This window comes from Leptodactylus fuscus, chromosome 5 (assembly GCF_031893055.1).
Source record: "Leptodactylus fuscus isolate aLepFus1 chromosome 5, aLepFus1.hap2, whole genome shotgun sequence".
NCBI classification, from domain to species: Eukaryota; Metazoa; Chordata; class Amphibia; order Anura; family Leptodactylidae; genus Leptodactylus; species Leptodactylus fuscus.
Window position 1 is genome coordinate 137,398,675 of NC_134269.1, and position 25,843 is coordinate 137,424,517.

Consider the following 25,843-nt stretch of genomic DNA (forward strand, 5'->3'; position numbering starts at 1 on the left):
CCCCGCCCCCACAGGAGAAACTGAAGGTCGGATATGTCCTTTAGATAGGCTCTCTTTAATGTACTAGCGCATGGACTCGCGCTCAGGAGCTGAAAGGTTAAAAATGCGACCTTTGGGTAGTTTAGCTCCAGGAACCAAATCAATTGCGCAGTCATAAGGTCGATGTGGCGGCAAGGCCTCCGTATTGAGCTCGTCAAAGACGTCTTTGAACTCGGTAATAAATTCCGGAATTTTGATATCATTTTTGATAGTACAAACAGTATTAATATGAGAAGTACAGGAATCTCCCCATCTAACCAACTCCGAAGTTTCCCAATTAAACACTGGATTATGTACACGCAACCAGGGTAAACCAAGAATAACGTCTGCAGCAAGTTTTTTCATAACAAAAAATGACACTTTTTCAACATGTAAACTGCCGACAAAAAACTGCACCTCAGCAGTACGGGCTAAGATTTTCCCTTCAGACAAAGGGGTTAGATCTGCTCCAGATACCTGAAATGGGTATTTCAAGGGAATCAATTCAATTCCTAGGGCTTGTGCCACCACTTCATGGATGAAGTTCATGGCGGCACCTGAATCCACTGACATGCAAAAGTTTTATTACCATTAACAAGAATAGCAGGGAGTAAACATTTCTCAATATTATTAGGAGGTACCTGTGTGCCTGAGTGACCCTCCCGGAAATCACTCAGGCATTGGCGTTTCCCGGCGGTGGTTTAGGTCTGGTTGGACAGTTTCTCAGGATATGTCCAGGTTTGCCGCAATACAGACACAGAGCGTTTTCTAGGCGATACTTTCTCCTGGAGGCGGTTGTGGACCCCAATATCATTGGTTCTTCTTTAGGTATAGGACTAGAGGTAGGGACAGCAGAAGGAGGTATAGGTTCCGAAAGGACAGAACAGGATTTAGCTGAGGACCCAGGTTTGCTTAATTTCTCTCTACGCCTTTCCCTAAGCCTCCTATTAATAGAAATAGCCAAGGACATAAAGTCTCCTAGATTTTCAGGGACTGGATGACTTACTAGAGCATCTTTTACAGAATCTGATAAGCCTTGTCTAAAAAGGGTTAACAAAGGACTGTCTGTCCACCCTGACTGCGAGCTCCACTGGCGAAACTCCGTAGAATAGTCCTCAGCAGTTCTAACTCCCTGCTGAATAGACAACAGATGGGACTCGGCCAAGGCAACTCTATTAGGGTCATCATAAATCTGACCTAATGTTTGAAAAAACTTATTTAATGAATTCCATTCAGGAGCTCCAGCAGGTAGAGCCAAGGCCCAGTCTTGTGGTGACCCTCGTAGAAGGGACACCACCAGCACCACCTGCTCTGCTTCAGAAGAAAGGAAATTAAAACGAAAAAATAAACGGCAAGATTCCCAAAATGTTCGGAATCTGTCTGGTTTACCGTCAAAACGGTCAGGCAAGAGCATTTTAGGATCCTGACGGGTATTCAATGTGGGAAAAACTGGTGATTGAATAGAAGCACCTGCAGCGGCTGATGCTGGATCAGGCAAAGCATCCAGACGCTGCGAGACTTGGTTAATTAACCCAGCCATGCCCTGCACCTGCCTTGACAGTTTGTCCAGTCGGTCAGTTACGGAGTGTTCGGCATCCATACTAAACCGCCGGGCGGCCTGCCTAGGGTAAGGGCCAGCCATTATGTAAGGATTGGAGTCAGGGTCAGGCAGTGCAAAGTGACACAGCTGGGAAAGCAACACTGTGCAACTAATGACAAAAGGGGTCGCAGGCCCTGCAGCTATAACTATGCTGTAATATCTGAGATGAGGCAGACCCATGCACTTCCTAATTGAAGTGCGCCTAGCACGGCTCCTAACCTTCTATCTCGGCGGCTAGGATAAGGGAAGAGGAGGCCCTGAAAGTCCTAGGGACTGGAGTCACGGGGTCACACCTAAACAGAAAGCACAGTGTAACTGCAATGCAAAACAAAAGACTAAAACAGCATGGAACCAGGGAGGACCACAAGTCCCAGCAAGACACAGAAGAGAAGGCGAGGTCAGACGAGCAAGAGGTCGAGCCAGGAGATATAATAAAGGTACCAAATCAAAAGACAAGGGATAGTCAAAAATACAAGCCGGGCAGATTAACCAAGAGAACAGACCGAATATTAACAGACAGGGAATCAGACTGAGCAGGGGAACCAGGAACCACAAAGTGAATGGCTGGCAAGGATCCATGCCTGGGTGGAGTTTAAATAGCAGCAGAGAACACACCTGATGGCTAATGGCATGGAGACTGAGAGCAAGGAAAAGATTAACCCTTAATGACCTAAGCACACCCAATAGAACTCCTAACACGTCTCCCAGGGAAACGCCGCGCAGCAAGGAGACCGCGGCGACTCCATATCCTGACAGTGATTTTAGCTGAGGAAAGCATATATTTAGCATTTACTCCAGTGCATACAAAGCTATCAATGAGAATTGAATGTGGGACTATATGGGAGCTGCACACCCTGCATTTACTTGAGCTAATTGAGCGATACAAGCAATAGAAAATAATAATAGTTGTGGAAGGATTACCATTTTTAGTGTATGGACATGGCCTAGCTAGGTGCGCAAGGTAAGTTCTATTTAACAAGGTCACTCCTAATACTTCTCTATAACCTAGAACTATAGGGCATCTGTGGAAGAGATAAGGATCACTTTCAGGTATGAAACAGAGTTTGATTTAACCTGAAATGAAAGTTAAGGCCAATAAGTTTGAGCATGAGACAGGGTATTGCAAAAGAGGAACTTTGACTTAAGGGCATTAATTTTAAGGCCTGAGACTCCTGAAAAAGCATCTAGACCTTTAATCAGATCAAAAAGGGATGTTAAGGTCTTGCTAAGGGTTAAAATAAGATCATCTGCAAAGAAGGTGTATTTATAAGTGTTAGACCCAATAGTAACTCCAGAAATATCTGTGTTGGTTCATAAGAGGGCAGAGAGAGAGAGAGCGGGCAGCCTTGACGGGTGCCTTAGAATATAGGTATGGATTTGAGTAAAGAGGTAGGGAGTTTTAGGTGGGCAACTGAATTAGAGAAGGTCGCTCTTAAAGACTGAAGAAAAAGCCCCTGAAGGCCCTTCATTGTATGACCCCAAATAGATAATCCCAAGAAACTATCGAAGGCCTTTTTTTAATGTCTAATGCAAGAAGTGTCAATGGAGTGGAGGAGGTGTGCATCCAGTGAATAATCACTTAATGTGCTGGCATGTTCTGGGGCTTGTCGTTCTGGGGCTTGTCGTCCTGGGATGAACCTTACCTAGTCCTGATGCACCAGGATATAACAACAAGGAATTTAAATGGGTAGCAAGAATGGATGTAAATATTTTAATGCCAAGATTAATAAGAGAAATGGGCGATTAATTTGTAGGTTAAAGGGGATCTTTATGTGGCTTGGAGATAACACTGACTAGAGCATCAAGGAAGCCAGGTAGCATAACATATAGCCTTATATAAATAAAGGTTCGGTGACCATTGAGCATAGGTAGTATACTAGAGGAACTAATGCCCTTGTTCTGAATTCAAAATGAGTGTAAATCGAGGGAGTACAACCAAACTGGCAGCTGTAAGGTCATTTGGGATGCAGGGGAGACATGGATTTCTAAACCGCAGCTCAACTACTTGAGGGGATAGTACATATAGCAAATATAATAAGTACTGGTGACAGGTAGTAGCATCATCAAAAGTTTCTATTATGGTGAAATAATAATAAAAGCAACAAGCAGAAAAATAACAACTTTGATAAAGATTTAAAAATGAGAACTGGGAAAGGCAAAATACGCCATCAACTTAGGACAAGTCCAGAGAGGAATTGGTATAGAGAGAGAGTTGTAGATGTAATCATGGCTGAAGGTCAGATATAGTGGGCTTAGTCGGAGAAGCTCTAGTAGTAGTCCACATTCGCAGGGGTCTAGCCGAGTATAGTTGCAGAGGAGTAGGATCAGAGGGAACACCTTCCTGACAAAAAATGTCTTTGGCCTCTTGAAGTTCCTCACTGAGTAAGAATTGACATTGAGTTAGAAGCCTAGGCTTAAAGGAAAGCCCTATCAATGTTTCATGACTGCTTTTTGTAGAGCCAGTCAGAACAGTCACCTCTGCTCTAATTTAGAAGGGGTTAAATCAGCATACATTCAGAAAGTAGGTGGTACAAATGGTAGATCTGCTTAGTTATGTGTAGCAGTAAGGAGTTGGTCTCGTTCCTTTGAGTAATGAAGTTTAAGTATCATATCACAAGGAAGCTTCATGTTTCTAGGTTTCACCAGAGTCTTATGTATTTAGTCAAATCGAAGATGTTCTGTTGCCAAGTTTGGAACCAGAGCAGTAAAAAGTTGTGTGACCTTAGAAGTCAGTATTGTCATCGATTGAGGGAGATCCTAAGGTTAGCATGTTGTGACCGGTTTTCATGGTCCTCAATCTTAAGAGGATTTATAAAAGAACCGTACTATCTAATGAGAAGTTCTGACTAAAGAGAACAGTGTGGCAATTTTATTTCTTTTACTCACAGAGATATTAGAATATAGAGAAATTGCAGCTTTACCCATTGACATTTTTAAATAGCTTCTCGGAAACCTGTGGTCAACTGCATTATGTCAGCCTGCTATATTAATACAAGTAATCCGGAGTCGCTGAGAAGCTAATTTGAAACTGACAGCTGCACTTTCTGTTGCCATTTTTAGCCTTAAATGTTCTTTCATCGGATCTGTCACTAGGACTTTTCTACTATTTTGGCACAAGTAGTGATCAGTTTTTATGAGCTTGTTACTTCTGAACAAATTGTTAATGTATACCGTTATATGCACATTCACAGATATATCAAGTTAATAAATAAGTTGGGGCATAAGCTATTATATATAAAAATAAAAGCTATTTTGCATTCAGTATCCTTTTTTCATTTCAGGAGGTATTTTCTATTGTTATACAAAAACCTATGGCTTAACCTGTAGTCTGGTTCAAGTTGAAACTATCCTTAGACCTCTGCAGACTTATTGTATTCCCTTGTGATTGATCCGGCGGCTGTGGAATGACAGGGGTTGATAGAGTTAAGCCAAGAGTCAGGTGCATACATAGGGTTAGTGTAGGGACAAGACTAGGGTTGAGCTGATCTTGAGATTTCAAGATCGATTTTAAAATCCGATTTCCGATCATTTTCCAGCCAATCTCGATCCTGATCGCGATCGTGAAATTTGCTTGATCGCCGATCGAAATCCGATCTTTTCCGATCCCGATCGCTCAACCCTAGACAAGACCAAGGAAGCTTGACTCTGAAAATAGGTGCTTTATTAAGATATGTTTATGTAACTCACACTACTCCACCATCTGGTAATGCTGCCAAGTCCCTAGGCACCTATTCACATATAACTTATTTGTTAAAAGGTCAATGCCAGGAAATAAAGTACAATATGTAGCAATAATGCAGTTAAATGCAAGACTTATCTGTTCGTCACCAGAAGTCTATAGGTAGCTTCAAAAGGATTTGGAACTGATTTTGGAGTCCACCTCAGGGTCCATTCACACGGAGGGAAATGGTGAGGAATTTGGTGTGGAATTTCAGCGCTGGAGAAAAAAGGAACCCATTGAAGTCAATGGAAGGCTTTTTTTCAGTGCTGAAATTCCACACCAAATTCCTCACCATTTCCCTCCGTGTGAATGGACCCTCAAAATGAGCTTCAAAAACTGTCCAGAATCTGCCTCCTATTATTTTCAATTGACGGATGCTTCTTTTATCAGCACAATGAAAAAAGAAGTGTCCTGCCTGATCTTGCTTCGGCTTCCATAGTTAATTTTGCCACAGAAGCTGCATTTTGTGCTCATTCTTAGGGCCTGAGCACACGGAGTTAACGCGAACGCATTTTAGCTTAATACACATGTATGGAATACACATGTTAAAATATCACTCCCATTGACTTCAATGAAATCTTTTACATTTGTAAAAAAAAAGCGTAAAAAAGCACCAAAAACGTGATACGTTTTTTGATGTGTTTTTTACACATGTAAGGGTGCATTCACACTGAGTAAACGCTAGCTTATTTTGTAGAGTAAAATTACACTTGTAAATTTTGCTATCCCATTGACTTCAATGATATTTTTTTACAAGTGTAAAAATACGCCTGTAAAAAATACGCCTGTAAAAAATACGCCTGTAAAAATACGCCTGTAAAATGTCATTGAAGTCAATGGGATAGCAAAATTTACAAGTGTAATTTTACTCTACAAAATAAGCTAGCGTTTACTCAGTGTGAATGCACCCTAAAAAATTTTATTGAAGTCAATGGGAGTGTTATTCTAACACGTGTATTCTATCACATTGAAAGCAATAGGTAAAAAAGCCTCCCATTGAGTTCAATGGGAAGCGCGCATAAGACCGAACCCATTGAACTCAATGGGATTCTGTTTTACTGTGCTCACTCTGAACGTGTTTACGTGTCAGAATGAGCGGAGTGTTAACTCCATGTGAAAGCAGCCTATGGGATTCTGTTTTACAGCGGTCACTTTGACACGTGTTTACGTGTCTGAATTAGCGGAGTGTAACTCCGTGTGAAACCACCCTAACAGTGAAATTGTACTGTTTGTGACTGTGGTCTGCAATTTTCCTACTAATTTCCCCCCTCCCCATATCTGCTATCTCAGTTGAAGACATGCTGTACCATAACCATTTGTTGTAGTAAAGAAGAGTCCACAGTGAAAAGCGAGGTGTCATGTATCCTTTGTGCACTAGTGGAAAACTCACGGTGACTTGTAGGGAGATGATGTCTGGGTGGTAGCTCCATGAAAGCTAGTCAGCTGCTGCTGTGCACCATATTGCCACCATACCAGTGCCAGTGACTGTTTATAGCTGCAGGTTTTCCATTTATGTTGTGGTTTTACCCCTATTACATTGCAATTATTGGAATTCTTTTGTAAGGCCAAGGCCCCACATTGCAGAAGGGCAGCATTATTTGTTGTAGGTTTGGCTGTATTTTTTCTTAGTCAAAGCCAAGAGTGGATTAAGCCGATGTAGAAGTAGAAGTACTTCCTATATTTCTCATGACTTTTGTAGCCATTCTTGACTTTGGCTAAAAAACAAAGCAAAATCTGCATTAAATCTTAGCCTAAAAGCAACATCATTTCAGGTATTTTTGCCATAGTGTTTTTCGGACTTTAAGAAAAATCTGTAACGCAACAGTCCCACATGTCTGCAAAGTTAGCCTACATTCACACAAAAATGAAAACGGATTTTAAAAACCTTTTTCACGCTGCTTTGCACTCAGGGGGTGGCTGTTTTCATTGGTCTCTCATACATTGCAGTGTAAGTAGGGATCCATGAAAACAGACAAAAATAGAGCATGACCTATATTACGATGGTGTGTGACAATAGTTATGTGAATAGCCCCCATTCTCCAATAGTGAAATGAATGCAACTCTGTGACGACCATTAAAAAAAGCCTTATAAACCGGCGTATCAACTTGAGATATAAACCCACTTAAATTTGGCAAATGTAAATTTTTGCATAATAAAGCGTTTTTTTCATGTATGTCTCCTTTAGTAAGAACAAACCAGTGTTTCATTTTCGCCCAGTGCTGTTTTATGTTAGGAAAATAAAATCATTTTTCGTAAAGGTAATGCAATATATGTCAGGAAAATAAAACTCATCTTATTGTAAAGGTATTGTGCAGTAAGAGCTGTTGTACTAAAAACTAGGGCATACTTTGCATGCTGAACACACCTCAAGATATTGCAAGCTTATGTAACTTAGCAACAAATGGAATTCCAGAGCTTGAGCGTTACGGGGTTAAGATCATGCATAGAATTGTTTTCATATAATGGTTTAGAAATTACATGCAAGCTTGTTGCCCTCTGTCCTGTGTTCTAGCCTACTATTCTATATATATATAGATCTGCACAAATACCTACTGGGCTCAATATGTGGTCGGTTATAGGCACCTGTCATTACTATGCAAGTGAATGGAGCACTAAACAAGAGAGAAATAGCTATGCTAAATATGTGGAGATACATATCGATGTGTGCGCTTTACATTTCCAGCATTGAATATATTTCATTTTGATGAAAAGTGAATTGTAGAATTTTTTTTGCTAAAATCGTTGTAAATCTAGTGATTGATTCTTCTGTAGAATGGTGTCTTGGTCTCTTTTGTGCCAGAGAAAGATGTGTCTAATGTATTAAGAGCCTGTCATCATATCCCCTGCATTACATGTGCCAGAATCTCTAATTTATTCCAGCTAGGAGCTAGTATACATGTTATCTAGAATTCATGCCAGTTTCTGGCATAAGCAGAGATATCAACCTGGGAGATTCCTTGCAAATGGCAAGTTGTGAACAAAAGATTGCACCAGGGCCCACAAGACTTAGTTATGCCACTGGCTGTATAGGTAAGGCCTTGTTCACATCTGTGTCAGTAATCCGTTCGGGGGAGTCCGCATGGGGACACCCCCCCCCCCCGAATGGAATACCAAACGCATTGGCAAGCGGTGTGTGCAGTGAATGCACACAGACCCCATAGACTATAAAGGGGTCCGTGTGCTCTCTGCATGCTGCCCGCATGAGTCATGCAGAAATGAAAGCACTTTGTGATCTACTTTCCTGTCGGCATGATTCATGCCGGCAGCACGCGGAAAGCACACGCACCCCATTATACTCTATGAGGTCCGTGTTCTTTCACTGCACTCTGCTTGCCAATGTGTTCGGTAGTCCGTTTGGGGGGTCCCCATGCGGACTCCCTGAATGGATTACCAAATACTGATATGAACTAAGGGTAAGTCATAGCCCCCCACCATAAATTTATCTAATCACAACAACTGGCTGCATAAATGAGTTGTGTGGGTTTCTGACCTTTGAATGCAGGTTCAGGATGCTTCTAGACCCGAGGGGCCCCACGTGACTCCTATAGTAACACCACTGGATATAATACTGTATGTCACATAAGTTCATCATTCGTAATGGCACAATAAGAGAACAGATATATTTTCCATATACTTTTCTTCTTCCTCAGAGATGTATGTCCTTTTATTACAGTAATAAGATAATTTTTTGCTGGCTTGACTTCCTGTTCTAAGTTATCCCCTTTGACATTGATATTTTTTCTTTTAGGACTGTTTTGTTCAGCCTCACCTCTGTGGTTGTTCTTGTCATTACTACTGACTGGATAAGCTGGGACAAGCTGAATCGTGGATTTCTGCCCAGTGATGAGGTCTCCAGAGCTTTTTTGGCTTCATTTATCTTGGTGTTTGACCTTCTTATTGTTATGCAGGTTTGTTGTTTGTTTTTGTCTAAGCAAGAAATAACCCTTATGTGTGTATAAATGTTATATATATATATATATATATATATATATATATATATATATATACATATACACTGTGTTGGCCAAAAGTATTGGCACCCCTGTAATTCTGTCAGAAAATTCTCATGTTCTTCCAGAAAGTGATTGCAAGCGCAAACTCTTTGGTATTAATATCTTCATTTATTTTGCTTGCAATGAAAAAACACAAACGAGAATGAAAAAAAAGTCAAATCATTGATCATTTTACACAAAATTCCAAAAATGGGCCGGACAAAAGTATTGGCACCCTCAGCCTAATACTTGGTAGAACAACCGCTTCCGGTAACCATCAATGAGTTTCTTACAAGGCTCTGCTGGAATTTTAAACCATTCTTCTTTGGCAAACTGCTCCAGGTCCCTGAGATTTGAAGGGGGCCTTCTACAAACTGCCATTTTGAGATCTCTCCACAGGTGTTCTATGGGATTCAGGTCTGGACTCATTGCTGGCCACTTTAGAAGTCTCCAGTGCTTTCTCTCAAATGATTTTCTAGTGCTTTTTGAAGTGTGTTTTGGGTCATTGTCCTGCTGGAAGACCCATGACCTCTGAGGGAGACCCAACTTTCTCACACTGGGCCCTACATTATTCTGCAAAATTTGTTGGTAGTCTTCAGACTTCATAATACCATGCACACGGTCAAGCAGTTCAGTGCCAGAGGCAGCAAAGCAACCCCAAAACATCAGGGAACCTCCGCCATGTTTGACTGTATGGACTGTGTTCTTTTCTTTGAAGGCCTTTTTTTTTTTTTCCTGTAAACTCTATCTTGATGCCTTTTCCCAAAAAGCTCTACTTTTGTCTCATCTGACCAGAGAACATTCTTCCAAAACGTTTTTGGCTTTCTCAGGTAAGTTTTGGTAAACTCCAGCCTGTTTTTTTTATGTCTCTGGGTAAGAAGTGGGGTCTTCCTGAGTATCCTACCATACAGTCCCTTTTCATTCAGACGCCGATGGATAGTACGGGTTGACATTGTTGTACCCTCGGACTGCAGGGCAGCTTGAACTTGTTTGGATGTTAGTTGAGGTTCTTTATCCACCATCTGCACAATCTTGCGTTGAAATCTCTTGTCAATTTTTCTTTTCCGTCCCCATCTAGGGAGGTTAGCCACAGTGCCATGGGCTTTAAACTTCTTGATGACACTGCGCACGGTAGACACAGGAACATTCAGGTCTTTGGAGATGGACTTGTAGCCTTGCGATTGCTCATGCTTCCTCACAATTTTGCCTCTCATGTCCTCAGACAGTTGTTTGGTCTTCTTTCTTTTCTCCATGCTCAATGTGGCACACACAAGGACACAGGACAGAGGTTGAGTCAACTTTAATCCATTTCAACTGGCTGCAAGTGTGATTTAGTTATTGCCACCACCTGTTAGGTGCCTCAGGTAAGTAACAGGTGCTGTTAATTACACAAATTAGAGAAGCATCACATGATTTTTCAAACAGTGGCAATACTTTCGTCCACCCCCTTTTTTATGTTTGGTGTGGAATTATACCTAATTTGGCTTTTTGACAATTCTTTTTGTGGTTTTCCATTGAAGACAAATTAAATGAAGGTAATACCAAAGAATTTGTGATTGCAATCATTTTCTAGAAGAAAATGAGTATTATCTGACAGAATTGCAGGGGTGCCAATACTTTTGGCCAACACTGTGTGTGTGTGTGTGTTTGTGTGTGTGTGTGTATATATATATATATATATATATCAAATAATATACTTTGCCTTAAACTGCATCGAGTAATGACTTTTTGTAAAGTAATGAGCTATTAAAACTTTACATTGACATATGCAAATTTTATCTTAATTAGTCACAGGGGCGGGGAGCAGCTTCATCTAGTCATGCAGTTATTGTACTAAACAGCTGAGCAAAAGGGTAACATTTTTCGAACCTTTGACTCTCAGGCTCCATATCTCACCATCCACTTACTGAGATTCTCACTGATGATGGGATACTGTAGCCAATATCTCAGAAAAAAAAATGCTGGGTTGGCAGTTGAGGCAGCACGTCATGTGCACACAATATCATTATTCCTGAATAATAGTGACTGACTATGCTGCTCTTCATAAGGGCAAAAATATGAAGAATAATCTCCTTTCTGTAGCACCTCTTGCCAGACAGTTTTCTAAAAATATTCCACTGCTGCCTAGTAAACACAGTGCTCGAAAGAGCTAGTCATTAGGTAGTCTGAAGGTTAGACTAGTAGGACACTCCATTTATCTACAACTTCACTTATATTAGGAAACTGATTTTTAAAAACAAACAATTTTTAATAAGGTCCCCTCACTAAGTTTTTTTCGTTGCTGAATAGTCAAGTTCTAAACTTTAAAACCTTTAGATAAGTATATGCATATTTACCTTAAAGGGAGTCTATCATTCAGATTTTTATTTTTAATTAATCCTATTTTCCCGTAGCCTTTAGAAAAGGCTATTGTAGGCATACCTTTCTTCTACTGAATCTTGACGGCTTTTTCAGTAAAAAGCCCTTTTCTTGTTAAGCAAATTAGTCTTCACGGAGCACAGGGGGGCAGTCCTCCTGTGCTTGGAGCACATCCACGTCATCGTCCTCTCCCTGCATCATTGCCTCCTTCTTCCTTGCTGTTCACACCTTTTCCTAGTGTTATAGCAGGACAAGGACTTAAAGGGGTTGTCCCATGAAAAGCATCCTATCTATACTGCTAGCTTATGTGGATTTAAAGGGGTATTCCCATGTACATAATCATATCTATATTTGTAGATAATTAAAAGTTAAACATTTTTGCAAATATAAGTAATTAAAAATTCTGCAGAGTTTTAAAGATTTTCTCTAACTTTCTTAGTGGTGACAGTCTTTTATCTTGATCGGTTGCCAATGGTTACGACCACCAATGCAGAAACTTTCTATGGTCTGGAACCCAGCTATGATTTTCTTATTGTAGCTGGGATATCAGACAGGGACACTACATGTATCAGAAGATATCCCGGCCACAATAAAGAAATCATGGCTGATTTTCTGACCTTAGAAAGTTTCTGCATTGGTGGTCGTATCCATGGCAACCAATCAAGATAACAGACTGTCACCACTAAGAAAGTTAGAGAAAATCTTTAAAACTCTGCAGAATTTGTAATTACTTATATTTGCAAAAATGTTTAACTTTTAATTATCTACAAATTTAAAAATAATTATGTAGATAGGAATACCCCTTTAAGACTTTTCTTAAATACATTGCTTTATCAAAACTGCTTTGTTTGGCTGCTATCTTAATTTGTTTACTTCATTGGTTACACTCAGTTTCTATGACCACTGGGCTTATCTGCTCAGTTTCCAAGTGACATAGCTGCCTGCTCTCGGGGGGAGGGGGGGGGGGAGGGAGGGGCTGAGTGCTCTGAACTGTGTATGTCTGTCAAATAACGGAGCTCCTCAGATAGGGGAGGGGGAGGTGAGAGCTACAGCATTTCTGATTCTGGTTTTATTGAATTTGGCTGATAAGGGCTGAGATAAGAGTCCGTTACCTCTGTATGTAATACAAACTGACTCAAATCCAGCTTTGCTACATCAGCTTCATACTGTGGTAATGCAGAGCTCTGCAGATTGGTGAACAAGTGTTATGGGAATACCCCTTTAAAGCATACATTGAGATTAGCGAAGAAATGGTTCAATAGTAATGACATAGAAGTGCTAGATGTGCCCCCACAATCCCCAGACCTCAACCCAATTGAGTTATAGTGGGTAGAGATGAAGAAAAAACTATATTTATACATGAGTTGACCAGACTACTATTCATCAACATTGGCAACGTGTAGAAGAGATGTGGAATTAGATTTGTTACAGTTAAATTTATGTATGAGCCAAGATGATTTTCTATAAAATCTCTTCAGACCCCACAGTTTAATAATCGGAGGCCAGTGGGAGTTGCAGACAAATAATAAACATCCTACTCTTCCCTCACCTTTACTGGGTCTGGTATTCCTTCTCAAGTATCTGCCGGCCTCTTCCAGCATCCTGAGTGATGTCAGAGGCCTTGGTCATTACTGAGGTGTTTGATTGGGTCTCAGCAGTCACATGGGGTGTGTTGACATAATGAAATTTGCGTTAAAGTATCCATATCTAATTCCATCTCTTCTCAGAACCAGCATCACAGGAAGTTTCAGAAACTCATTTCACCTGAACGACATAACATGTACAGCGCCCTCACCCTGATTTATGGAAAGAAAATTAAATTATTCTTAACTTTCTTTATTGCAATGTGTTACTTTAAGGGTATGTTTCCGTATCCAATAATTCAAAAGTGTATTTTTTTTTTTATTTTGTGAGGGATATTACTGCATAGTTATTAGTTTCTCAATGTGGACACGTTTAATAAATCTAACTTCTAGTGATCTCACTATTCATTAGGGCCAAGAGATTGCACACAGTTAAGTTTAATGAACCTGTCCTTTCATGGATAATTATGTAAACCGTCCTCCTTTCTCTGGAATAATGAAATGCTGCTATGATCATTTTAATAAGCTTGTGTAGGAAAATAGACCTTACAGGGGTGTCATGATGATAAAGGCTTCCTGTACTGTGTAGAAAATGTGAGCTGCAAATAAGGGGAAGGGACATTCTTTTGTTCGGAACACCTAAACAGCCCTGTGCTGTCCCTGGAACACCTTGGCTGCCATATCAAATGTCACATGTCACAAACCCATTCTCCTCATTTAACAATTGCATTCTTTCATATGTTGGTGATAATGGTCAATCTTTATTTCATAACAATAACATTTCGGACTGGTACAACAAATGGAGTATTCCCAAGACAATCAGATTCTTTCTTCCAATTTTCAGAGAACCTTTTAAAAATAAAGTGTTAAAGGGGATTAGAAAGGCCTATATTTTACAAACCCCCCATACATCACCCCATTTTCAAGACTGCAAAACTCATATAATTTAAAACAGCATTTGGGAGGTTTGTTAACCCTTTAAGTTTATCTTCAAAACAATATGGAGGTGAAATTTAGACATTTTATTTATTTTTTAATAATATGTTTATTTAGTGCTAGAATTTACACATTCAAAAGGGGTTAAAGAAGAAAATGCATCCCACAGTTTGTTATGCAGTTTCTTCCAAGCATGAAAATACTCTGTAGACTGCTGTTTTGGCTTCGGTCATAGGGAGGAGTAACACTTGGCATTTGAAAATTAGATTTTGTTGAAATAGTTTTCAGGTGTCATGTTGCATTTGCAGAGCCCCTAAAGTACCAGTGAAAACCCTACAAAAGTGATCCCATTTTGTAGGGTTTCCACTACACTCTTCTCAGAATTTATCAATGAGTATAGTCAGCATTTTGACCCAACAGCTGTTTCATAGATTTTATTAGCTTTGGGGCATGTAAATGATAAATTACCCCCCATGTCTTTTTGTCTCCCCCCTCCCTCTTTCTTCTCCCCTGTTCTTCTCCTCCGTTACCAGTTTCTGGACTCGTGTGTCCACCAGCACACATGTTGTTATGATATTCACACCATTGCCTGTATTTTGTACTGTGTGTTTACCTTGTGTACTTAATGCCATATGTGGGTATAAATTGCAGTTTGGGCACTGCCAACACAGAAGGGAAGGATCACTATTTTGCTTTTTGGATCACAGTTTGGTTTTCGTATGTCATAACACTTTTGCAGAGCTACTGAATTGCCAGTAACCTGATTTTGGAAACTACACCACCGAGCAATTTAACCCTTAAGAGTTGCATTGATTTAATTTCCAGAAATGAATGCACAGCTGCTAATGAAAAGTGCAATTTTTCCAGAGATACGGCATTTCAGTGCCTAATATGTTATGCCCAGCTTGTGTCGGCAGAGAGACACACTCCAAAAACTGTTAAGTGGGTATCCCGGGCACAACACCATTCGCCTTCAGCTGTCTTTCTCTATTTCTGTTTTCTGTTCTGTGCTTGTATGATAGTCCCTATTCTTGAAATTTGTGCACAAGCTATACATCTCGGCCTTCCTCACAAACATATCAGAAGAATTCTGTTTTGCCCTGGAGAATTCTCCAAAAAGAATCACTCATTTTACGTTTCTAGGATGACATGAATTAGCATGCAGTAAGGTTTAACCAGATATAGGCTTACAATATGTGGTGGCTTTTATCTCATTCATAAACAAGTCCACATAAATACATAAATCCAAAGAAAATATTCAGTTTTAATTTATCTCCAAAGTAAGTTCTAAGCTAGAATAATTACTGTTTAGTTTTCAAAAACCGGAATGGTCACCCTATTGGGTTTCCAGATCATAATGAGATCATCAATGTAGCGCATTTCCCACAAATACGTGTATACATTTTGCAAGGAACAGAGAGAATCTTGTGCATACATTGCTGTTTTAGTTATAGTAGAACACTTTGTACTCATCTGCTTTTAATATATCTTTGTCTTGTTGGAAGAAGTCTAATATGCTCTGCAAATAGATATTGGGACGTGTTATTGACTTTCTCATACATGTGTGTATCCTTGTAAGTATCTGCATTTCTAGAATAACAGTAATAGCTCCATTGAGTCTTCTATGCTTCTTTTTTCAATAATGTTTAACAATTCCTAGTGTTTGAGAACAACATGCCTGGGAGGTTTACGTTTATAACACAGAAAACATTGTGAAATCTCTGAACATGACATACGCTGGCAGCAGTGTAAGAAAATAAAACTTGACTGAAAGATTTAATTATGTAGTCCCTTATCAGATTTGGGACAGTGTAAGTAATGTATGTAAATCGTCAACATGCCAGCTTCTGTTATATCCCATTACACAGTGTTTTAGCTTGGTGTACTTTGTTTTTACATACATTTATCTGAGAAAATAGATTCTACCTGATACAAATACAATTTTTAATACAACTCTTAAAACCTAACAGTTTAGGTACAACTAACATGAACCTTAACATCCCAATACTCATACAGAATCTAAAGATCTGTCATTTACTGGGATCCTCAAATTGTATGGATTGTTCGCATGAATTAGACTGTAGGCAGTGGCATAAATAGCAGACTGGGCCCTCCAGCAAACTTTTAACTTGGGGCCCCCCAAGCATAGAGCCCCCATTTACACACACTATAATATCCCAAAGTTGCTTCCAGACAGTATAATGTCCCATATATGCCCCTGTACACATTATAATGTACGACCATAGCCCCTGCTCACACACTATTATGCCCCACCATGGTCCCTGCACACACACACACACACACACACACTATTATGCCCCATAGTGGCCCCTGCACATACAGTATTATGCCTCACTGTGGCCCCTCCCTGCGCACAGGATTATGTCTCATAGTGGCCCCTGCAAACACTATTATGCCCCATAGTGGCCCTTACATAGACTATTATGCCCCATAGTGGCCTTTGCACACAATATTATGCCCAATAGTGGCTCCTGCAAACTGTATTATGCCCCATAGTGGACTACTCATGAACAATTATTATACTCTGGGGTCTGAAAAGACCCCATAGCATAATGATAGGAGGCCCATGGGGAGGACACAAACATAAAAAAAACACTGTTACTTACCTCTCTTTGGCTCCAGTGCACTTCTGGCTACTTTCAGACCTCTTCAATTTTGGACCAGATGTCATGTGAGCCAGGCTGACATCGCAATGCATAATGGCACTGGCCTCACCCACGTGACATCTGGGATGTCACCAAAGAGGCCTAAAAACTGCTGGAGCACAGAAGAGGTAAGTAACAATGGTTTTTTTTTTGTTCCCTCTCCTCTCCTGGCCCTCCGATCATTATACTTTGGGGTCTGAAAAGAGCCAAAAGTTTAATGATAGCGGTGTTTGTTGGGGTTTGCGGGCCCACGGCCTAAGTGAATAGGGCCTGTTACCTGCAGGTAACAGCATTTAAAAAAATTGTGGGCCCGCCAGGCCCTTAATGTCCTGGGCTCTCTCTCAGTTACTACCTCTGCTACCCCATTGTTTATGCCACGGGCTATAGGGATTGCCACATATTTTTAGCAAGAGAAATCCAAAGATGTCTCTCAGGTTTCTGAATGCAGATTTGCTGTGGATGTGTAATTTTTCTGTGTTTTTACACGAGGATTAGTCCCATTTTGTGCCAAAATACATTTCTGCCAAAATAAGTGAAATGGTGGAAAAAGTTATAGAAATCTGTGCAGAAAATCAATATACATGTGAAACAGGGTGGACTTGACTCACATGCATGGGTTGCAGACTGCACACATTTCAGTACATAATGTACTCTGAAATCTGCATGATATTCTGTAATGTGAAAATAGCCTAGAGCTGCTTTAACTGGTCTTTGGCTCTACTGGTCAGGTGATCAGAAATGCTACTATAGATGTAGGTTTTGTTCTAACAATGGGGTCTAGCCACAATATGGTCCATGGGGTCCAGCAGTAGACAACCCAAATTGAAATGTCATAATTTTAGGTTATGTCACTCATAACCCGTACTGTATGTACATTTGGAATGTTTTCCGTGATAATTGAAGAATGCCATATATAATTGATAGAACATATGCACTTTGCACTTTTTTTTTTTTTGTTTTCCCCTGATGGGACCAACAGTTGATACTCTTCATGACATAAAACACTTTGGTGTTCTCAGGCCAACAAAAATGTAAAGACAATTACTAGTAAGTCTTGTTGATTTGCAGATATGGGGTAGCTAGAGCAGCTCTTCTGCATGAGTACCGTACCAAATAACTTACTGCATGGACTCATTTGGTAAAAGAGAATCTTACCATGAGTGGAGATAGGCATTGAATGGGCATGACAGGTTTTAACTCTCATAATTCTCGCCCTCCTACATCTCTGTGTTACCATAGTTGCAGAAATATAATGTTGTGCTGATCACCAGTTATGATGTGCTGTATACACAGACATTATGTCTGCGCAACAATCAGATGTACTGTATATAGATGCTGCAGCTATTAGGGAAGGTTCACATGATGGAAAATGAAGAGAAATTCCTTTTCATTTTCCATTGCCATTTTCCAGCTGTGGTCTAGCAGAGCATTGACATTCAGTTGCAGCTTTTTGTTTCTGATTAGGCCTAGACAAGGGAGCCTAATGAGCTGGGGGTCTCGAGCCATTGAATCCGCAGCAGGATGGAGCAGGACGCTTATTTTTTCAGTGTCCTGCTACGATCTCTACCTCCTATTGAAAATAATGGGAGGCAGAATCTTGATGGAACCTGCTGCGAATTCGGGGACAGAAACTACCCAAAAGTCCACAGCAAATTCCTCTGTGTGAACTTACCCTTAAAGAATGGTGAGGGACCATGGATCTGTAATCTGGGGAATTAAGAGGTAAATATGGATTTATCCGTTATTATATTGAAAAACAAACAGTATCTCCTTTTTGAGAGCAGAACCTCTTTTTGGCCGGGTTCACACAGAGTATTTTGGTTCGTAATGTGGAACGTAGAAGCCGCGGGAGCTTTTGCGGGCCGTATTTGCTCCCATTGTTTTCAATGGGAGCCAGTACCGTATACACGGCGCTATTTTGCGGCCGTGATTTTGCGGCGGCCGCAAAATAGCGCCGCGTATATGGTACCGGCTCCCATTGAAAACAATGGGTGCGTATACAGCCCGCAAAAGCTCCCGCGGTGTCTACGTTCCATATTATGAGCCAAAATACTCCGTGTGAACCCAGCCTTTGAGGTATAGTTTAACCCATCTTTATTTTATTGTATGAGCATTGTGTATTGTTCTTAACTGTAGGCAATGTATTAATTGACTTTCTAGAGTTCTTTACATATCGGCTTTTTATTCAACTTCCTTTTTATTGTGATGTGTTAATTAGCATACAGAATGTGACAACTCAATTATCGTTATACAGTATCCAAGACTACTTAGAAAAGAAGTACACTTATAGCAGTGTAAATGTTAGCCGGGTGTTCAAGAAAAATGAGCTTCAACTGATGATATTAAATGATTAAAATTATATTAAAATATATGCATTGGCCAGTGCTTGAACCCTTGTGCACCCTCGGCTCTGCTACATCAGAGCCGAGGGTGCGCTTGAACCCTTGTGCACACTCTGCTTCATCAAGCTAATAGAATGCATTGGACAGCGCTGATTGAAGCAGGAGCTGAATCTGTGTGCTTAGCTCAACTACTCCACCGGTGTAGTTGAGCTAAACATACACATTCAGCACTGCTTCATCACGCCAATACAATGCATTAGCCAGTGCTGATTGGCCAGAGTACGGAATTCGGCCAATCAGCGCTGGCTCTGCTGGAGGAGGGGGAGTCTAAGGTCGGACCTGAATGGAGACTGGTGTGGAGCGATCTTAGTCTCCGCCTCCTCCAGCAGAGCCACCGCTGATTGGTCGAGTTCCGTACTCTGGCCAATCAGCGCTGGCCAATGCATCCCTATGGGAAAAAGTTTATCTCACAAAAATCACAATTACACACCCGATAGAGCCCCAAAAAGTTATTTTTAATAACATTCCCCCCTAAATAAAGGTTATCCCTAGCTATCCCTGCCTGTACAGCTATCCCTGTCTCATAGTCACAAAGTTCACATTCTCATATGACCCGGATTTGAAATCCACTATTCGTCTAAAATGGAGGTCACCTGATTTCGGCAGCCAATGACTTTTTCCAATTTTTTTCAATGCCCCCGGTGTCGTAGTTCCTGTCCCACCTCCCCTGCGCTGTTATTGGTGCAAAAAAGGCGCCAGGGAAGGTGGGAGGGGAATTGAATTTTGGCGCACTTTACCACGCGGTGTTCGATTCGATTCGAACATGGCGAACACCCTGATATCCGATCGAACATGTGTTCGATAGAACACTGTTCGCTCATCTCTATTTATATCCTTATCTCCATGCTCATCTCTGTCTGTGTCACATATAAGGAGTGATGCATACAACTGAAATCACTTTTCTATTATTTTTATTGTTACTAAATGTGGCTACAGATGCTTTGAATAAACAAATGAGATGGGACCAGCCATCTATGACATATGTTCAGGATATTCACAAGAAATCATGGAAATAATTATTTACTTTATTAATTGTAATAGGAACTAATTTATCATTATTAATCATGGATAATCTTCTCTTTAATAATGTACAGGGTTAGGCAGGGAGGTATGGATGATTTGAACAGGGCACCACGCAAGGTGGGGATAACCTTGGTGGATAAAGAGTGGGGGTATCTGCTTGTCAGGAGCCGCCACTTTACTAGCAATGGAGACATGGTCAATAGAGCATTGTGTGTTCGTGTACAACACCTTTATTGAAACGGGCCGTTCCGTCATTCAAACACAGAGACATTTCTGGAATCATTTCAATGTTGGCCGTCATGGTCGTGTTCCGAAGTTTGACACGATAATGAAGTGGGTGAATAACTTTCAACAAACAGGTTCTTTGAGACCCCGACCTGCACGAGGAGGTGACCGAATGGTACGGACCCCGGAAAACATCGAAGGGTGCGTCAAGCAGTTGAAGCCTTGACGGTCGGGCGTACGGCATGCTCATGCTCTTCACATATCGGACCGATCAAAATAAAATTTTAGTTTCCTTGAAAAATGAGTGTGTAACTGTAAAAATCAAATCATCCATACCTCCCTGCCTAACCCTGTAAAAAATTTACTTTTGAATGACATACTCCTCACTAGTTACAATGGAAGCATAAAGTCTTCAGAAGAAAACTCTTCAAACTTTCTTTATGGCTGCAGCACGCTACATGGGACTTTAGCCTTAAAGGATTTTTCAGGATTGAATAAATGGATCTCTTTTTTTATCTAGACACAGCTTATAAGTCACAAACACTCTTGTATCGCGACTAATGTATCATGGAGAAATCAGCCTTTTTTTTTCTAATTAGAGACTTCCGCTTTAAATATTCCTTTTAATAACTATGCGTTATGTATTTCACATATAATTACACTTTGGCATTTCCGACTCCCCTTTATTTTCATCCAGCTTGTAGATTGCTTCTGATCCAGCTTGTAGATCGCTTTTATGAGCGCTCTCAGGTACTGGTTACCGATAATTGTTCTCTAGCCAGTTAAATGGGCAAATTGATTAAGAAAGGAACTATTTAATGTGGCATCAAGGCTATTGAATGTGGACTCTTTAAGGTTCATGAAATGAAGCCAAAATGCAGTTCTATGCAAGAATCTTTCAGTAACCTTAGGCAATGTTAACAAATTATTTTAGTTGTGCCTTATAATTCTAGAATTTGGAGAAAGACTTGTGATGGCTTTGAGGCATAGGTAGAGTGCACACTGGGTTAAATACTGTAAGCGAGAACAGTATCACTTGGGAATATTCCAGGCTGAGCGGCAGAGAAGATTTGGAAGACTGACTATTACATTTACATGTCTTCTCAGCTGTCTGATAGCTCCAGAGGGGATGAACTGTTTTACACTGTCATGCAACACTGTTTCTTCATTTTTGCTGGCATATTTATTAAATGCTGGTTAGGGGAAACCGTTTTCCCTAATGAGTCTTAAGGATACTTAAGCAGATATGCTCATACAATTATAAATAAAATAGTAAGAAAATGGACCACTCCAAGTGTAAAGAGAACACACAAGGACAAGAAAACGCTGTTAGTACTCACTGCCTGCTCATGAATCCTCGTAGTATATGCTAAATTAAGTAAATCGCTACTCAAACAGGAAATTTGATTAAGTTAATAGTTTTCTCTAAGAGATTTGCATAAAATATGATAAAATAATAATGATAGTCCTTAAGATCCTGACAAACTGATTGGAAATTGCATTTAACGGCTGAATTTTTGGGTTGTGAAAATACATTCTCTCATCTTATTTATGGATCCAGTGACCTTACAGCCTTGGCTCATGCTGCATAAATCGTTGTGGTGTTGCAGTTATGTGTTTTGTATTATGTCACAAATTGAGGATTCGTTCTCAGTTTATTGTTGTAAATGAAATCGTATGCTGCTTGTAGATATGTCATGTTGGTGAGTTTGCTCAGAGACATAAACTCGGCGTGAGCAAAGGTCAAATAACCAGTCTGTCTCCTGGAATACATTGTAAACTTGGCTCATATTAGATATATTTTCCTTTGGTGTTGTGAATACTAGGACCAGAAATACATGACTTTTCATTTCCCCTTGGGCTTGTGGCTAAATATGAGAGAATTGAGTAATCCAAACCTTTTACAAACTGAATCAATATAGAATGTAGGCTTTAGCCATTGTAACTTATTGCTGTTCTGCAAGAAACGTGGGGAGATTAGAAATGCCATATACTGGGTGAGAGGTGATCAGAATTCACTCACTGATCACTCTTGTTTAAGAAATGTCAGTCTTGATACAGTAAATCTCCGATGATACATTTTGTGTGATTTGAGCTTATAGGTAATGTAATAAAAGTGGTTAAGGATGTAGCGAAACATATTCATGTTCTGCACAGAAAAATGGCCTCCTCCTCTGGTGCAGGGTAGTCTATCTAGCCACTAAATCTAAGCACATGTTATAAATGTTACTTTGTATATATGGACATCTCAAAATCTGGAGATCAATTAAATACATACTGTATTTATACCAAGGAATGTATCTCTTACAGCAAACCATTGTGATTATGGTGATTATAACTGATTATAAAATTTGCAAATTTTTTACAGATTTTCTCTAATCATTTTAGTGGTGACAGTCTGTTGTGTTAATTGGTTGACATTGGTTATAACCATGATGTAGGAACTTTCTATTGTCTCTAAGGCTGGGTTCACTTACATTTTTTAGGACCGGATTTTGATGCAGAATCCGCCTCAAAAAAACGCCTCCCATTTACTTCAATGGGAGTCGGTCACTTCCTTTTTACCATTTTCTTCCTACTCACGGAAAAAAGAAGCGAGCTGTCCTTTCTTGCAGCTGAATTAGCTGCAGACATCCACGGCGCGACACTACCTCCCGACTAGGCCCATTCATTTGGGCCTAATTCGGAGCGGAATACCATGACTGTTGTAATGCTAGGACAGTCACACTAGCCGAGGGAGGCGTTTATGGACCAGATTCTGAGATGGATTCCCGTGTCAAAATCCGGTCCAAAAAAACCCTGTCTGAACCCAGCCTAACTTATCAGGAGCCCAGCCATGATTTACTTATTGTGGACAGGTTATCACTACATGCACAAGAACATAAGATGGCAAATCATGACTGGGTTTCTGACACTTTGCAGACCATAAAAAGTTCCTACATTGATGGTCACATCCATTGGCAACTGATCAAGACAAAAAAAGTCACCACTAAGGGGGCATTAACATGGAGTAAATTGGCGCTGGTTATGCCACAATAACTCGCGGGAGAATCAGTGCTATTAAAAAGACTCCCATTGACTTCAATGGGTTTCATTTTCCATGCGGAACACATTGAAATCAATGGGTTAAAAAGCCTCCCATTGATTTCAATGTGTTCTGTGTGAAAAACGGAACCCATTGAAGTCAATGGGAGTCTTTTTTATCAGCGCTGATTCTGCCAAAAGTTATCGTGCCAGAATCAGCGCTACTTTACTCCATTTGAATGCCCCCTAAGATGAGTAGAGAAAATTTTTAAATCTGTGCAATTTCTTATTTTTTTATTTATAGTTACAGAAAAGTTTGACTTTTAACTGTCTAGAACTTTAACTATGTTTATGTTTACGGGAAAATCACTTTAAGGATGTAGCTAAAATTTTACATGACTATGTTCTACATAGATTAATGGTCGCCTTTGCTGGGGTACTCAAGGAACCCAAGTTTATCAATCATATTAGACTATACAAATATGTATATTTGTTCAGCTACTGCAAATAAATTCCTAGCAGAGAAGAGGTCTATGGTTGAAAAGTTTGATAACAAGTGTGGATGATTTCATTAAGAAATGTCATGACTTTGGATAAGATTCATTTATTATTTCAGGACTGGGAATTTCCTCACTTCATGGGAGATGTAGATGTCAATCTCCCTGGCTTACCTACTTCTCACATGCAGTTCAGAGTGCCATACTGCCAACGGATATTTAAAGAAGAGTACCATATACATATAACAGGTATGTTTTCCTATATGGAATGATATGATAATCTGGTTGCTTCATTAATGTACACTTTTACTTGACATATCCTGACTAGTAGATAGTGATGGTATATTTAGTGTTGTTTATAATCTTTTTGACAACTACAACTAATTGTTCCTTGTTCAGTTGTGTATCTTCAAGTCTGGCCATGATGTCTGTGGGTTTCAAACTCTTTATCAATGTTGTTTTTTGAGAAGCATATTAGGCTATTGAAATGAATTTGATGCACCGATATTTCAAATGAGAGATTGCATTTATATCAACATGTAAAGAGACCTTTGGTCAATGATTTAATCATCATTGCTCAAGCAGGCTAGATTCACACGAAACAGCCATGAAAAATGAACATCTTGCACTTGATCGGCATCATTTTTCCCAAATCTCCCATACATTTCAGTGTATGGAGGGATCCATGAAAAGAGCCAAAAAAAAAGGACATGACCTATATTTTGACAGTCCATGACAAGCCTTAAGGCTAGATTCACAGTACTTAAACTGGCCATGTTACATCTGTTTTTTTGGGGTTTTTTTTTAAAGAGGTCTCATAAAAGTATTCATTTCACTGTCAATAAATGGGGGCTACTCACATGACTAATTTTGACTGTCCGTTGTCACAGACCGTCAAAATAAGTCATGTCCCTTTCTTTTGGCTGTTTTCACAGATCCCTTTATATACTAAAATATATAGGGATTCCTGAAAATGAGTGCCCCCGGGGTGCAAAATGGTCGTGAAAAATAAATGTTTTTCACAGCCATTTTGCACCTTTTTCATGTGAATCTGGCCTAAGGAATCTCTTACTTGAATCTGATTTGTGTAAATTTCTTTTTGTCTACAATGGTTTTATAAAGAGTCATAAGATTGATCAGAGATAATCCTTTTAATAGTCCCACCGTGCGGAAATTTCAGTGTTACAGCAGCATAGTAATACAGATACAAGATAATAAACAGTAATATATTACAGAAGAGACACACATAAGCTGAGAAAAATACTAGGAATCCATAGCAGCTAAGGAAGAGAAGAAAGAAGGAAGACTTCAGGATCCTTTAGTTCTCTGTGCGGAGTGATCTTCGCTTGGTCTGATGTAGATTATGTAGCCTGACCACGGTTGGGAGGAAGGACCTCAGATAGTGCTTCTTCTCACACTTGGGATGAAGCAGTCGGTCACTTACAGTACTGCCAAGTGCTGTCAAAGTCTCATACATGGGGTGGGGTTTATTCACCCACATGGAGATCACCACGGACAGTATCCTTCTAGTGCACTAAGGTGCACTAAAATATCCATAACCTGAATAAAATTTATAAAATCCCATTCAGAAGAACATTGTAAATTTGCTGAATTGCAGAAGTGTGGCCTGTTAGCTGCATTAAATTACACCGGAACGTAAAGAGGTTCCTGGGTTCCAGGAAATAAAGTTTAGTAGACAACAAAGAAAGAGAAAAAACTATTAATGTATTTTGTATACCACATTAGAACCAATTGTCCATTCTAGGGCTACTTCAGGAGAATATAATGCTTTGTATT

The 25,843-nt window shown here is 40.0% G+C and overlaps 1 protein-coding gene across 3 annotated transcripts in view; it reads left to right on the forward strand.

The window, feature by feature from the left end:
• TMEM117 (transmembrane protein 117) overlaps positions 1–25,843 on the forward strand; it is a 223,136-nt gene that overhangs the window by 194,136 nt on the left and 3,157 nt on the right. For 2 of the 3 annotated variants that reach the window (XM_075274361.1, XM_075274362.1), the window contains 2 exons: positions 9,089–9,248; positions 24,166–24,295. In XM_075274361.1, coding sequence (XP_075130462.1) covers positions 9,089–9,248; positions 24,166–24,295 — 290 coding nt within the window. The remainder of the gene's footprint in view (positions 1–9,088; positions 9,249–24,165; positions 24,296–25,843) is intronic. The other variant, XM_075274364.1, reaches the window with a different exon arrangement.